The 15,574-nt window shown below is 31.4% G+C and overlaps 2 protein-coding genes across 6 annotated transcripts in view; one reads left to right on the plus strand and one right to left on the minus strand.

The window, feature by feature from the left end:
• LOC119835694 (probable cationic amino acid transporter) overlaps positions 1-3,990 on the plus strand; it is a 95,116-nt gene extending 91,126 nt beyond the window's left edge. Inside the window, exons 16-20 of the mRNA XM_038360670.1 lie at positions 1,079-1,250; positions 1,743-1,870; positions 2,122-2,317; positions 2,705-2,809; positions 3,883-3,990. Coding sequence (XP_038216598.1) covers positions 1,079-1,250; positions 1,743-1,870; positions 2,122-2,317; positions 2,705-2,809; positions 3,883-3,976 — 695 coding nt within the window. The 3' untranslated portion in view covers positions 3,977-3,990. The remainder of the gene's footprint in view (positions 1-1,078; positions 1,251-1,742; positions 1,871-2,121; positions 2,318-2,704; positions 2,810-3,882) is intronic.
• A 7,496-nt stretch (positions 3,991-11,486) lies between these two features.
• LOC119835912 overlaps positions 11,487-15,574 on the minus strand; it is a 64,515-nt gene continuing 60,427 nt past the window's right edge. For all 5 annotated transcript variants that reach the window (XM_038361025.1, XM_038361026.1, XM_038361027.1 and 2 more), the window contains 2 exons: positions 14,408-14,554; positions 11,487-14,135 (listed from right to left, as the gene is read on the minus strand). In XM_038361025.1, coding sequence (XP_038216953.1) covers positions 13,863-14,135; positions 14,408-14,554 — 420 coding nt within the window. In that variant the 3' untranslated portion in view covers positions 11,487-13,862. The remainder of the gene's footprint in view (positions 14,136-14,407; positions 14,555-15,574) is intronic.

Below are 15,574 nucleotides of genomic sequence, written 5' to 3' on the forward strand. Positions count from 1 at the left end.
AAGTAATAAATGTTATTTGCAGTTAACAATTTTCTTTTTTCTTTATTACAATATTTATGGCAAGACTAGGTAATAGCTGTGTTAAAACTGTCGTATGCGGGTAGTCCTTAAGTTAGCAGGCATATGTTTTAAGTATTTGTGGTGTGGTATCACAATGAAAACATGATGAAAATTAGTTACGTATCGATATATCATTTTCTATGCTACACGTCATAAATAAGTTTCATTATCTGTGGTATTTGATAAAAGTCTTAATACTACTTAACAAACCCGAATATATGTTTACAATGAGATCCAATATGCCGAAACACAATAAATTTCATATTATTTATAAGAACTCACCCCTTGATTAACTATGTATATTTAGCGACCAATTATATTCTTAAACGTTAATTTTTATGTATGAAACTAACTTGCATACAATAAAACGACTAATCACGGTGAAATTAAACATTGCCTTTGAAGGTAAACTTCTCTTCAGTATGTTTGTACGAAGTTGGTATGCGCCAAGCTCAGTTATTCTTGCTTATCTATATTCTTTTATGTAACTCTCAGGCGGGAAACTTCCTAAATACATTGAAACTTACAAAATTTCTCATATATTTTGTATACAAAGTCTTTCATTGTTTGTTTCTGTAAAACAAATATTAAGTAAAGTAGGAACTGTTATCACAAACATATTTTTCAAAATTTGACTTTCCTCTATAGTAATATTTCGTTTATTTGTTACAATCACGGTAACCCAGTGTTCGAAATTCGACCAAAACTATAATACAAGAATATATATTAGTGCATCAATTGCTAGGTATACATTATGTTTATAAAATTTTATACTCCCCTTACCGCGCAAATTTCTTAAAAAGGTACAGGTACGGAAGGATATTTTAATATTTATATGCACATTCTTTGAAACTCTAGAATTATTCTTTTAATTCTATATTTTTTCAATCTATGAATGCATTTATATTATAAAAAAATCTTCATTATTCCTACTAAGTTAAATTATCTTAGTTAGAACGAAGCAATTTTTATTTAGTGATTAGTTCATTATAGTTTTTAACCAGTAAAGTGGTTCCAGGAATGTTCGTGATCAAGGCCGTAGGTGTGATGTACGGATTTGTTCTGGTCTTCGACATCCTCGCGGCTTACAGTAACCCGGGAACCTCCACCGTCACTACCGTCGTCATGGTGCTGCTAGCTCTGGGAATCATCACCATCCTTCTGATGATCTCGCGCAAACCACAGAACCGGTGCTTATACCAAATATCCATATATTGCAATTTATATTCCTTATTCTATAACATTTAATGCACTTTATTTTTTATAGGGTTAATAGTTTATTTCGCAATAAAGTGGGACTGATTGAAGATTATACATATTTTATAGACAATTAATATTTGTGTACAAAAAGATTGAAGAGAAAGATTTAGCAACCGGAGCCGAACTCGGATAATCCTGTATTTCAGCTTACAGCACAACCTGAGTTGCAATAATCTATTATATTTATACAGTACATTGTGCTTACAACAAAAATTTAGTAATCAGTTAAATTAAATTATATATAAGTCATCGATAACATTTCTTTGCGTGTATTAGGATGATAACTCGGGCGGATGAGCTTATTGTAAGGAACATAATATATAATTTTGTATGAAGAAAAAATCGTTTAATCTTTTTAAAATCGTTAAAATCGTTTAACAATAGTGTAAAATTTCACAAATTATTTTCGTGGAAAATTCTAGTCAATCGCTGATCTACATGACGCCTGGAGTACCGTTCGTTCCGGCCATCGCTGTAATCGTGAATGTCTACCTGATCCTCAACCTGTCTATTCTGACCCTCGTCCGCTTCACCGTCTGGATGACCTTGGGTCTGAATTTTTCAATTTCATTTTAGTAATGTTACATATCATTGATTACTTCAATTTTGTATAATGTAGGTACATATGTATAATGTTCTAAATCACTTTATAGAAGCGTCGAGTATAAGTAAAGTAACATCGTTGTCATTATCAAAACGATATATTATCACTCAATTGTAAGTTATGTTTTGAATACAGCAAATATAATACAGCAAAAAAGCTATGCCCATTATAGTGACACCCCAACAATCCCCATCCAGGCCTGATAATGTACTTCAAATACGGCATCAAGAACTCAGTATTGGAGACGAACCCGCCAGTGGAACCGGAAGTCACCCCTCCACCACCGAACCCTCTGGACCGCACCATGCTGCTTCCCGGCCCTACGCAGTCTTACCCCGTTGGTGACCGTAACATCTTCCAAGGCGACGGCGCTGGACCATTCGGAAATGATCAGTATGTACATTTATGTTGAGTTTTCCTTTTCACTCCCTGGTTGTCTGCCCATTTTTTAATCCTAATGTCACACATGTCTAATGAGTGTACATGCTGATTAAATATGTTGGACAATAAGAGCAGGTTGGCAGATATCGGTTATTACCCTAAGTATCAAACTTAATACTTCAGTTTAGCTTATTTAAAATTAGTTAATTAGTAACGACGACGACGCCACAAATAGGCATATATAACTCATAGCGATATTACCATTTTCCAACTTATAAATCACTTTTAGGGGCAGGGTTAATATTAAAATTTTCGTCTAAGTATGAAGAAGTATAAAAATTAAATTTAACGTAGGTAAGGTACTTACTAATATCACGAATATATGATTAAAACTTCCAGATTCCCCGACCCGCTTCTGAGTTGGCACGTAACCGAATTAGAGCCGATGCAATCCACCAGCCGCAGCACTGCAGGGAACATTACCTTCAAGCAAGTCGAGTCACGGTACAAAATAATGAATTTTTCTTATGTACAATTCTTTTGCTTCTGGTATTGTTCGGAGACTTTATTGATTTCACGTTTTAAACTTATATATCTTGGCCACAAGATGTGTATATAAATATTTAATCCATGTTTATCTGGACAACATACTATTGCATGACAAGCTTTTGCGCTTTCATGTTTAACTATTATTATACTCTATCTTTTGAATTATTGTAATTGATATATAACTATCAATGAATGAATGAACTGAGCAGCATATGATTTAATGTTTAACATTCTCAACAATAAATTATCATCTATTTCATTACTATCTCTTCACATGTCTATAGATTATGATTTATTTTAGTTTATTTTTTATTTTTATTTTTATTTTTTAAGGATCACAAATGGTTGTTACATGTAAACTTAAGCTACAGATCGTTTTTAAATATAAGTTGGCGTATGCACAACCTATTGTATGTGACCACAACTTACACACAAGCGTTAACTTAAATATATGACATCAAACAAAGTCATAACTTAGAGTAAACCAAGAGTAACAAAGAATATAGCCTTAAAAATTATAATCATGCATGTAGATAACCCTGCTCCAAGTGCTAAGATTTTTGTAATGAAAAAAAACACTTATTCATTAAATTAGGACAGAAAAAGCTTTATCATCTTGTGCTTTATTCCAGGCCACTTATCAGAAAAAATATCAATATCCATTAAATTTAACAAAGAATTGTAATGCCTTAAGGTTCTTATGATAGGTGAATTATGTTTCGTATTAGTTTTACATGAGGGCAAAAGAAAAAGCTTATTAATACGTCGCCTCTGTCTACAAGGTACAGATATATAAAAAAGTATCAATTAATACTTTTTAAGTAAAACATATTTTGTCTAGATCTCTGATCGTTGCTTCGCCGGCATATTCCAATGAATGCCAAAAGTTCATAATAACTGGTTTGGACGTTTAGACGTAAAGAAGAGACAGGCAAATAGACGGCGTCCATAATATAAGAAGGGATATTGAAAAATAATATTCCGTAAAATGCAATACCAATTGCCACTAAACACAGTTTTATTTTCAGCTACGACGCTCAGACCAATAGCACCACATCCCACACGTCAAGCCGACCACCCTGGGCCTATCCTGACGTGCCTTATGATACCTGGGATAACTAAATTCTTACTATACCTATACAGTAGACAATTGTTTCCTTTGCAATTTTATGTTATTTTAACAATATCTTCCATATTCGATTAAATTTTTCACTCATTTGACATTTTTAAGCTCATTTTGAGAATGTGTTTTTGTTTGTATTTTCCAAGCTTATTGTATGTTTCTGGACTCAAAATAACATATTTTTGTGCTTATGAGAGATACTATTTTCTTGTGTTTTACGTGATTGATTGCCCTTCTTTGCCACCGAAATCACTATAACTAGGTTCAAATGCTGTTAGTATACAATCTCTTGGAATGCAGCGACATATTATGACGTTAGCAAATAGCAACGCTGGCGGGAAAGCGCTTAACGCGTAAAAGACAAATTCAACTTCTGTCGAATAAGGCAACTCCAAAAGGTTGTGTGCTAACATGATTTGAACCGGAATATATACTGTTTTCATAAAAATACCGGACATTTTGAAATAAAAAACTTTTTTGTGAGCAGGCTGCGATTACGATCGTTGAACGGTGTTCAAAACTTTATTACAACATCCCTTGAAGTTTTTAATTTCTGGAATGTTTTGCAACGAAAACAATACAGGTTAATATTCATAAGAATTATAAGGTAGAGAAGGGAATTCAATGATCGAACATCGTGATATCGGCTTCGGCCCTGTTACGTATCCTGTTAGTATTATATATTTTTTCATTGGGATAAAATTCTATATTATAAAGAATTTTTTAAAACTACTGTATAGGAATAGTATTTTTATCTGTAGAATTTATATTATTGTTATTAATATAATATCCGTAATAAATAGAACAGTCAAAAACTATGAAAAGAAGATCATATATGCATTGACATTGATATATTTTTAACAAACCATCAAAAAATCAAAGTTTTCTTCTGACGAGTTCTATATATTACGTATATTGTTACATTATTGAAAAAAATGTTGGTATTAGTTTCTCTTTATACTGTGGTATTAGTTTAAACATAAAGTTTTTATGTTAAATTTTACTTTTTTTATTTTTTAGCTGTGATATTCTAGTCGAATTAAGTTTTTACTTAGAACAACTTTTCACGTACTTCAAGAATTATTATTTAGTGGTGACTAAGAACAATGTTATTATTAAATTTTTATAATTATGATTAGGTATTTCGTTAATTGTATGTACGAGTAGGTACCAACCGTTCTTTACTATACATTATTTTTGTAACCACTATAGGGTAGGTATATTAACTTGATAAATTTTTAAGTTATACATAATATATTTATTTTTATTAAATTATTTTTTTATGATAATTTATGTATATTTGTTATATAACATTGTGAAGTAGACACTTAAACTATAAATTATTTTTTATTATAATATTATAATTTTCTATTTAGTATTTCTATTAAAAATTGTTATATAAATTCATTTTATTATATTTATTGGGGAAGAGAACGATTGAAATATGCGTGCGAAATTTTTGGAAGAGCATACTAGTGTTAAAGAGTACGATTGATTTAAACGTTGTGGATTTGTGATGGCTTGGGAGAAAGTATTGTAATATTATGGTATTTTGGACTAAGCTAAATTTTAAGAGTGAAAGAGTTGAAGGAAAATTTCTTATGACGAGTCACAAGTTAACGAATTTTAAAAGTGAGCTCGGTATCAAAACATAGTAAACAGTATTATTATCAAAAATATTTCAGAATTTGAGCCAACCAAAAATATATAAATCAATTGATAAACGTAAATCTTAAAATAAAAAAAAAGTGTAAATCGGGGTGTAAAAGCGAACTAACAATATAAATATTTTTGTGGTTGTTGTTACCTTCTTTAAATCGCATATATTTTATACAAAATTACACACTTTCTAACCTATAACTTAAATAAAAGCACTCTTGCTTTTACATCCCTCAAATGTTATTTTCCTGTGGTTATATTGAAGTTTCTAAAAATAAACGATGAGTATAATCGTTTTGTCGATTGTAAATATTATATTTTCAATCCATATATTTCATAATTAAACTGTATATCTTATATAAAATATTTACGATCCTTTTGCTGTACTTCGATGCACTATCTGTACATATCAAATGAATTTCCTGAAATAGAATTACTTGCTTATATTTCTTATCGATCCTATGAGACGTTTTTCAAAATTTCTGACTGTAATTTTAACATTTTGAATGCGTAACTTGTCTTTTGAGCATTTTTATAAATATCGATATATTAGTTTATTTATCAGTGCAATTTTCGCGCCTAATTTATTGGAATTAGTACAGCCTAGGTTAGTTTGGAAATATTCATAAAAAAATATATAATATTATGTAACTACCTATCGTAATTTAAAAAGGATCAGCAAATCTTATAAGTACCTTTAAATTATATGATTTTGTTATTTAATTTTGTAAGTTCAAATCTTTACTAAATAAAATACTTAACACCAGGCTATGTAGATTACGTAACAATGTATAAATAAAAAGTATTATCTTATATCTATGTCGCCCCTCGGATAGGCAATTTTTTATATTATATAAATCTTCCTTCACCGGGTGTAAATTATAATTCTTCACAGCGTAGACAATAATGTATGATATCATGAATATTGTATATCTTTGATTGTCTTTAACACTTTCGTTCACGTATATCCGAGCGGGGTTAGAGTCTCCTCTATGAAACTCACAATTGTGATATTTTAAGTAATATAGTATTAGACTATCACGTCTTGTACTGATTTGCTTGTTAGGTAACACACACCCTCTTATATTAATGTGTCGGTAATGTAAACTATATATTGATTTGAAAGATTAATTTCTGCAGTATATTTTTTATGAAAATGAACTGATATAGTCACGTTACTTGTATGTATACATATCTGGCAAATATTTTTATTGTTTTCTTTTAACACGCCTAGGCCACGTATTTATATATTCTTATCAACGTAGGGTCAAATGTTTGTATTCTTACAATCCATATAGGCCTTACTATAATGTTGTTGTTGTTTAATAGGATACTAGGATAGCGTTTGAAGTAAAAGATATACTTTGAATGTAAGTATTGAAGACTCTAAATTTTTTAAAATCTATTTAAATCATGTATGTTATTAGGCCTTGCATAATTTTCATCCTACACAAATCGTACCTTATTTATTTTGTTTAATAAACATGCTATGCTTGTACAATCTGAATGAGAAAAACGTTTGAACGATCATTAGACATATTGATTTATGCACAAGCATGACTGCACAAATTATGTAAAATGAAAAATACAACATCAATACCTCAAATTGTGTAAGAAGCAGCTAATTCGCTGAAATACCTTGTTTAATAACTTAGGCCGGGTTCATGACGAGTTCAGTGTTGTATCAATAAGAATGCAAAGCTGTATTAAACCATTATACGTTAAATACGATAAGTTTTTCATAAACGTGGATAATTAAATAACCGAATAGCTTCATTATATTCTATTAACAAATACCGCAAATACCATAAACAGTATGTATCAAAAGAGTGATGCTACTTTTTATATTTTAGCTTTTAGCACAAATATGTACACATAACTCTAGCCTGAATCCGACCTAAAAGTTGTATAAATAAGAGTTAGTACATACGCACTCAATATACAGTACACTAAATGTTTGTGAATATCTAAGTATTTTGTTTTATTTTACGAGTATTTGATGAACAATGAAATACATTTTTAAAATGAGTCTGTTACTCACATTTGAATTAAGAATTTATAATTCGAAATGCTGTTGGTTACCACCACAATATGAAAGATTATAACAATACGCAGCAAAACGCAGATAAGATAAATTAAATAATTAAGCCTTTGAATATGTAAACTAAGGTAACGTCGGTTTAGATTCACTTTCAGCAACTAGCACTAACCTATTCTGCAGATAGGTTATAATTAAATAAAAATATATTATTCTAACGACTGTTTCTGTGGCTTTACCATTTAATTTCCGTCACATTTTTAAAGCATTTTACAGAATCAGTGGTGGATTTTGCAAGTAATTTCTCGATAGAGTTCTTCCAATTGATAACAACTTTTTTTTCTTAGGGTAAATAATTTTGCCCACACTGATGAAAAATTAAATGACATATGTTATCTACAAATACTCGTAAATTAAAACAAATGTAGATCTATATATAATTAAATGTTATTATTACATAGCAGTTAAAAGCACATGAGTCTATAAACGGAACAGAGACATCTTCTTAAAAACGTTAAGTTTTTTAACTTTTTTTGATAGTTGTCACAATAGCTTAAAACATTATTTTTATTAAACAATTTAGTATAGAATTGTGTGATAGAAATTTTTATAAATTGCCCCAATAATTTTCTCTTCTAAACTTAATTTAATAGTTTATTGTTCGTTTTATGTGATTGTATATATAAATATATGATATATATATATATACATATTAAACCTCTACATAATATTCTATATTTTATTCAAGTAATAAATATTTATTTAGCTATTTCGTTGCCAACCTTGACATTATTCATTTTATCCGTTATATTCGTGTGTTTTCTTCAGCTTTACAACAAATGATAGTTTTAAAGAAAAGATGACAAAAAAATGCAATTGCAGTATACCAAGGTTGAAATCTTTATAATGACTCAATACAGAATCTTTGCCCATATTTATGATTGTTCTAGTATTATTTATATACATACACAGTAAAGTAAACAACCATCACAATTAATAAAATACCGTTACATAAACATATGAAAAGTTACATAAGAAGCGCTATTTTACCCCGCGATTGCGAACTGCGTTCAACTGATATTGCCTGCGTAAACTGAGTTTATCGAGACTCAATCGGCCAGTGGCATACATAAGTCGCGCGTTTGTCTTGTCTTGTTGAAATTTTGTCTCTGTTCCCTTTACATACTCATGTGATTAATAGTCTGTGAGCATTGTATCTGTCCGGTATATTAGAGGTTTCTTTAGTAATGTGTCACTGCTCAATTTTTTTTTAATGCTTTTAAATTAAGCATTCGCTAAGTGTGTTATAATCTATAATAATTCATTGTTGTATCTCATTAAGATTATAAGTAGACATAGGTTAATACGATTCTTGTTGTTACTTACATGTGAGTGTATATCTAAAAATATAATTGTGTGATACAAAGATGCGCTGGATTCTTCTAGACTAGGGATACAAAGGAGATTTTTCAATTTAAACGCACACGACGTCATATCGTAAGCGTAACGTTACGACACACTTGTACACTCTATAGTGACAAGAACGAAACAGCGGTGCGGTGTTACAGAGTACCGTAAGAAACGATTTTTGAATCTTGTGATTAAGACAGTCGTACCGTACTGACATAAATTCTCATTTAATTTAATACCCATTTCGTTGAGCTAATTGAAATCCATCAAAAACATCTCTTTATACTACTGATTTATTATGATGTCAACTGTGACAAACGGATACGCTTACATACAACTGATACAACTTACGTGTGAAGAGGCTAAATTACACCACTTGATACCTTATCAACTCTACGAACAAAATGCCCAGTTAAAAATCAAACGGTCATTTAAATTAAAAAAAAAAAGCTGTTTATAAAAAAATATTGAACTGCTCTCATTATATTGTACAATTACTTATTATATTGTACGACTCCCCTCTCACCGTACGACTTGCTACTATTTCGGTCTTATGTGGCTGTGTGGTACTTCCCAGGAACGATCTGGCCCAATTAGTGCTGAAACGTGCTCGACTCCCAAATGTATCTGCATTTATGAACCGTGAAGAATATGAAGCCCCATAAATTATGAAAGATCTCCTTTGAATTCCACTCAATAAAAACTGTTTAAACAACACAGAAATGTTTGTACCAATCTTATCAGCAAATTTTCAAAATTGAGCTTGGATATGCGATTGTTCCACTATAAGGTATATTAGACCAATGCGGCCAAACCACTGGGAGTCAAAACTAAGTCGTTCAGTTTACTTTTAATAGTTTTATAAATGACTTAATGATGTAGAACGAAAAGGAAACTTAAAGGCGTGAAATAGATAAAAAATAGGGGTTTTTTTACATACAAAAATTTTTTATAGACCTTATATATATATTATACATAGATTTACTAATTAGTTACCTATTTGCCGAAATATTTTATACTGACCCTTTTTTTTATAGTGGGGAAATCTTACATAGATACCCACGCCCCCGGGGATGGAGCTGTGGGTTATGTCGGATTCTTACCGACCAAAACCCCACTGTGTTCCGTCGAGCCACTTGAGTGAAGGGGCCACGGGAGCTGGTTAAAATACGTCCGCGACCCCCTCGATTTATACTGACCCTAAGAATTTGGCCGACCAAATAAATAGGTATTAGAGTTGTGATCTAAGACGAGGTATGAAGGAAAGTTATTACAAGCGTGACGAACAAATAACAAGACGTGATCTATTTTAGACTCACTGAATGTAAATACGTTTGTAGTTGTCATAAAGAAGTTTTTGCTGGTAGCTAAAGAACTCAATCTCGCCTAATCAATCATAAGAAATCCGTTTACTCGTTTTACCAAGTATTTGAGGAAAGTATAATACAAATCCTATGTTAATCATTTCAAATAACTTTGTTAGATTAACTTAATTCTCTAACAAACAGATGAACGACGATTTTAGATGAAAACAGTATTTCATTTTCACAATATATTTACTCAACCATCCGGGTTTTTATTAGGACCCTTTTCTTTTAGTAAGAAAACTTACCGATTTATTAGTTATTGACACTGAAACAAAGCCATATAAACATTCATTTAGCGCATCTTTGTAAATCGCGAACACTGCAGATGTATTGTCTATTATATTATGCATATTTAACCAAAGTTAATGTAATGTGGAATGGTGATGTTCGGGGACGAAATTTTACTATTTTATGTCGGAAAGATATTTGGAAGTTGGAAATAAATGTCGTTTCATTAAATAAAATATTAGTAGTTTCAATAGCATTACCAAGTATAGCCATAACCCATCCCTGCATAATTATACTACTAAATTATTTTCCTAAATACGTGCAGATATTAAGCTTATATTTCGTTTGCTTCTTACATTTACTCTTAATATTTTACGTATGCACACATATTTTAGTTTTAATATTTTAATCTTCGTAATGTACATTACTAGCGGTCCCGCCCGGCTTTGCCCGTGTAAATAAAAGCCTATAGGTATCACGTACTTTTGTAACGTGCGGTACAAATGTGCGAAGTGAATTTTATAAATCGGTCCAGCAGTTCCTACGAATAGTGCATTCAATCAAAAACTGTTCATCTGTAAAGTATAAAGTATGTATAAATGCAAAAGTATGTTTGTTTCTATATAGGAAGAAGGTAAGTGATATATGCTACTATTTTCCGTAATCAGTCCAATGGGAATTTCCTTGGACCACGTGCGCGAAATCGCATCTTAGTGATATATATGAAATGTTTTTACAGCTCAATGTTTTATTTTTGACATAAAAACAACAATAAAATTAAAAGATAAAAATAAAAAGCCAATACAATTACACGGAATCAAGATTTATTCTCAAAAAACGCGAACAATTTGCGCTTCTTACCATACTTACATCTAACAAGGTTTAAAGATATCCAAATAATTGAGTCTCACATTCACCTCATACGTATGTTACTCACGTTACGTCTACATTTATCGCTACGTTACTCTAACATAAGTTATTAACATGTATAATACTTATAACGCACATGAGCTTTAGTTTTTTGTATTCACTTCAGATCTCGATCTGAATTCTTGCGACGGGCGGACGACCGTCGACTTTGCGCTGTGGGAATAAGGAATATTTTATAGAAACGTTATAGGTACGTAACTTGTTAATACGAATGGGACAATATTATTAAATTATGAATTCACCATAAAAAAACTGATTGCTTTATGTTTTACATAGTGAATGATATGCTTTTTTGTATAACAAGTTTCGAATAACAATTTCATTGGTCAAAGACAAAGTTGAAACACAAAAATCCGCCTTTGTGAAGTTGAACTCTACATCAAATATAAAGAAAAAAATATTTATATCAAAAGTTTCGATATATGTATATTTATAGTACATCAAAATATCCGTATCCGGGTTAAAAACTATGTAGGTTTGGCCATACACACTATGACGTGTTATAATTTAAATTAAACATATATTATATCCAAGACAAATGTATAACTACACGTACATTGTATCAAAGACAAAGCTAATGACCCTTCAATACTAGAAATATTAAAATCCTTTATAAGGGAACATAGATATAATAGAATACATAGAAGCCATAGATAGTGTCAAAACATATCTTTCCTATAATAAAGTACATGCAGGCCACAAAACAGGTATTAATTTACTTAAGAGAAGTGAATATACATAAGTTAAGCCTTGTACATATTATCACAACACAAACATTAAGTACCTACTGATGATTTTTATCCATATAAAATAATGAAATTATGTCTTACAAAAAACAAAATATTTGATCAACTTTATTGCACACGCAGGCCTTTTACAGAATTTTGTAACTAAATACATAAAAAAAAAAAAAATAAACGATTACCCTAGTCTAGAATGAAGCATTACATTTTTGTTTATTCCTTATAATATATTGTGTTAAACATAATGAGACGTTCTGAAACGCATCATCGTTGTATTTGTGCATAGATGTCGGTATATTAACCATTAAATTTATATACAAAAAAAATACATTTACAGGTGGACAAAAACTAAATCACAAAAAAATCACGAAAACAAAATATTTTTGCACGCTGATTTACAAATCATTGGTATACCCAAAACGGGAATGACTGTGTAAGTGAGAGTTAATTTTAAAAACATGAATTAATTTAATAAAGAAAAATAAAATGCACAACATAAATCTCATTAGCTCGACTTATTTAATTACAAAACATATACATATCTATTTCGTTAGGTTATTGTGTTAAACGATTATAACCAAGTAGTTACAGTTATATTTCAAGTTTAAAGTGAAAATAACAAATATCATGCTATCTCGCTCTTATTTATCACACCGAATGTAGTATGCACTAAGGTTAATATATTTTAACCTTATTTATATCAGGTTGATAGAACAATTGCGAAGTGACACGACAAAGACAATTTATTTTCATTTGAATGAAGTTAATATTGTTTTCCAATATTATCAATTACTATTTTATAACAGTTTAATAAAGTAGGTAAACAGTTCCAAATACACGCATATATTATATTGGGAACACTTATAATTTGTGCATATCCCACGGTAAATTGTAATTACTAAAATAATTTTTTGTGCTAAGAGGTTTGCAACATTTAATGACAAACACTTAGTAGAAGGTACATAAGTTCTAACATCAAAGTTTATTCATATTTCTATACATAATACACTGAATAACTACTACACGGACTGGCCGATACAATGTCCATATATGCATGTATAATATATATAAACTACATTGAAATTTTCATTGTGTAAGCTATTTACAATTGAAAGGGAGTAATAACATGGCGTATAAAAATAGAAGGTGGTATAATAATTTTGAATCGAAATAAAAAGATTACTGCCGTAAAAATTGAACGAAAAAAAAAAGTAAATTCACCATTTGTATAGTCTCTCTTATTACTTTTAAATCGTAAAAGTGAACAAGATTGAAATAGAATAATTATGTCGAATACAATCACATGAACAACTCCCGCATGTTGCGATATCACAAAAGCGGTTAAAAATTTTATGATATGTAGAAAAAATTTCAAGGATTCAATCATTATATAGGTACACATAAAAAGCTCTATAGCAAAATTGAACGTGAAATTCCAAACACCGCCGGGTTTCCTAACAATGCACTGAAGAACCGTTACGAAACCGTACAAAGAACGCACTACGCCAATCTACGCCACGCATTCCCCTTGACTGGTGGCAGTTGCGTCTGTTCCTCGGACGTTTTCGTCTGTCTCCGGTTGCGTATCGGCGGTATCGCTATCCCTGTCCGGCGCGTTGGTGTCGCTAGCTTCGTCCCGCTCTTCGATGGACGCGTGCTCGTTGCGCAGGCTGGCGCCCTCGCACTCGCCGGTGGGACGCAGCACGAGATACATCAGGAGGTCCGAGAGCGATATGATGCCGGTCACTTTGTCCTCCTCGTCGACGACCACCAGACGATGGACCTAAGATGGACAATTATCATCCTTAGTATATTAATATATTTATTATGCTTCTACACGGATAATATGAAGATGGAGACTTTGTAAGTTTGTTTGAACGCGCTAATCTCACGAACGACACAGCTTTTAGGGCTTTTAGAATTCCATTAGCCAAAGAAAAGCCACTTCTTAATTTTGTGCATCACACGTTCGCAAAAGCTTCATCTAGTAACACACTATTATAAAAGAATAAATATTCTGGATTATTATATGGAACTTTATAAATCGCAACAAACCTCAGCCCGAACGATCCTCTCCATAACTTCAAAGAGTGTTTCATCCAGATTGCACTTCTGTACGCCTTCGAACCACTCGTTGCGATGCTCGTTGGCCTTCTTTAGTGTTACGTCCAAATTATTGTACGTCTTCTCGGCAGCCAAATTCTAAAACAACAATCAAGTATATTATGCCCCGTATCCGTGGCTAACATATAGCAAGAAATTTGTATCAATATGTTGAGGAGTTGCTGGCAATATTACGTATTTCAGAGTTGATAGTGCATGCTGAAATGCCCTGGGTGTGTCAACACTTAAACATACTTTCAGGCAACATTGTTGTTCAACTGTTGCTCATCAAATATTCACCATGTATTCGACACATCAGATGCACAATAATACAAAATAATAATATGAGTGGCACACTCAATTATTTAATTCTATGTACAAATTTAATTCTTAACAAATGGAATTTTTTAAATCAACCCCAGAATAATGTAGGTACCCTACTATATCCAATCAGCACACGATGGCGTAAAAACGAGTAAAGCTACTTCCATCATTACGCCACTAGATGGCGTTCGACTAAAAAAAATGTGTAGAAGTATGCGTGTCACCACTTACGAGTATAGATGTAGTTATTATATCATTAGGTATAGTAGGTATTTTGTTTTAAAACACTACATACAAAATATGGGAGTATTAACACTGCAACTCTAAATGAAATCCTACTAATATTATAAATGCGAAAACTTTCGCAAGGATGTGTGTGTGTGTTTACTACTCTTTCAAACAAAAACTACTGAACCGATTGCAATGGAAATTGGTACATAGACCGCTGGACAACTGGAATTACATACAGGCAACTTTTCATCCCAATATTCCTACGGGATACGAACTTACGCGGGTGAAACCGCGAGGCGGAGCTAGTATTACATAAGAATTTTAGACAACACTCTAAATCTATGAAGGTCACTACTACGAACGCAACTAGTCCTAATACGCCATCAAAATATGACTTTAATTTTATACTCAAACCATCCCATGATTTGAGTATAAAATTAACAAGTTAACAATTTATTAACAGCACTGAAGTGTCAAATAATTGTGATAAATATACTTAGTCTGGCCATAAATACTGTTACACTTAATTATAAAAAAATATTACATTTGAATTTCGAATCTGTC

This window comes from Zerene cesonia, chromosome Z, assembly GCF_012273895.1.
Source record: "Zerene cesonia ecotype Mississippi chromosome Z, Zerene_cesonia_1.1, whole genome shotgun sequence".
In the NCBI taxonomy this organism is placed as follows: Eukaryota; Metazoa; Arthropoda; class Insecta; order Lepidoptera; family Pieridae; genus Zerene; species Zerene cesonia.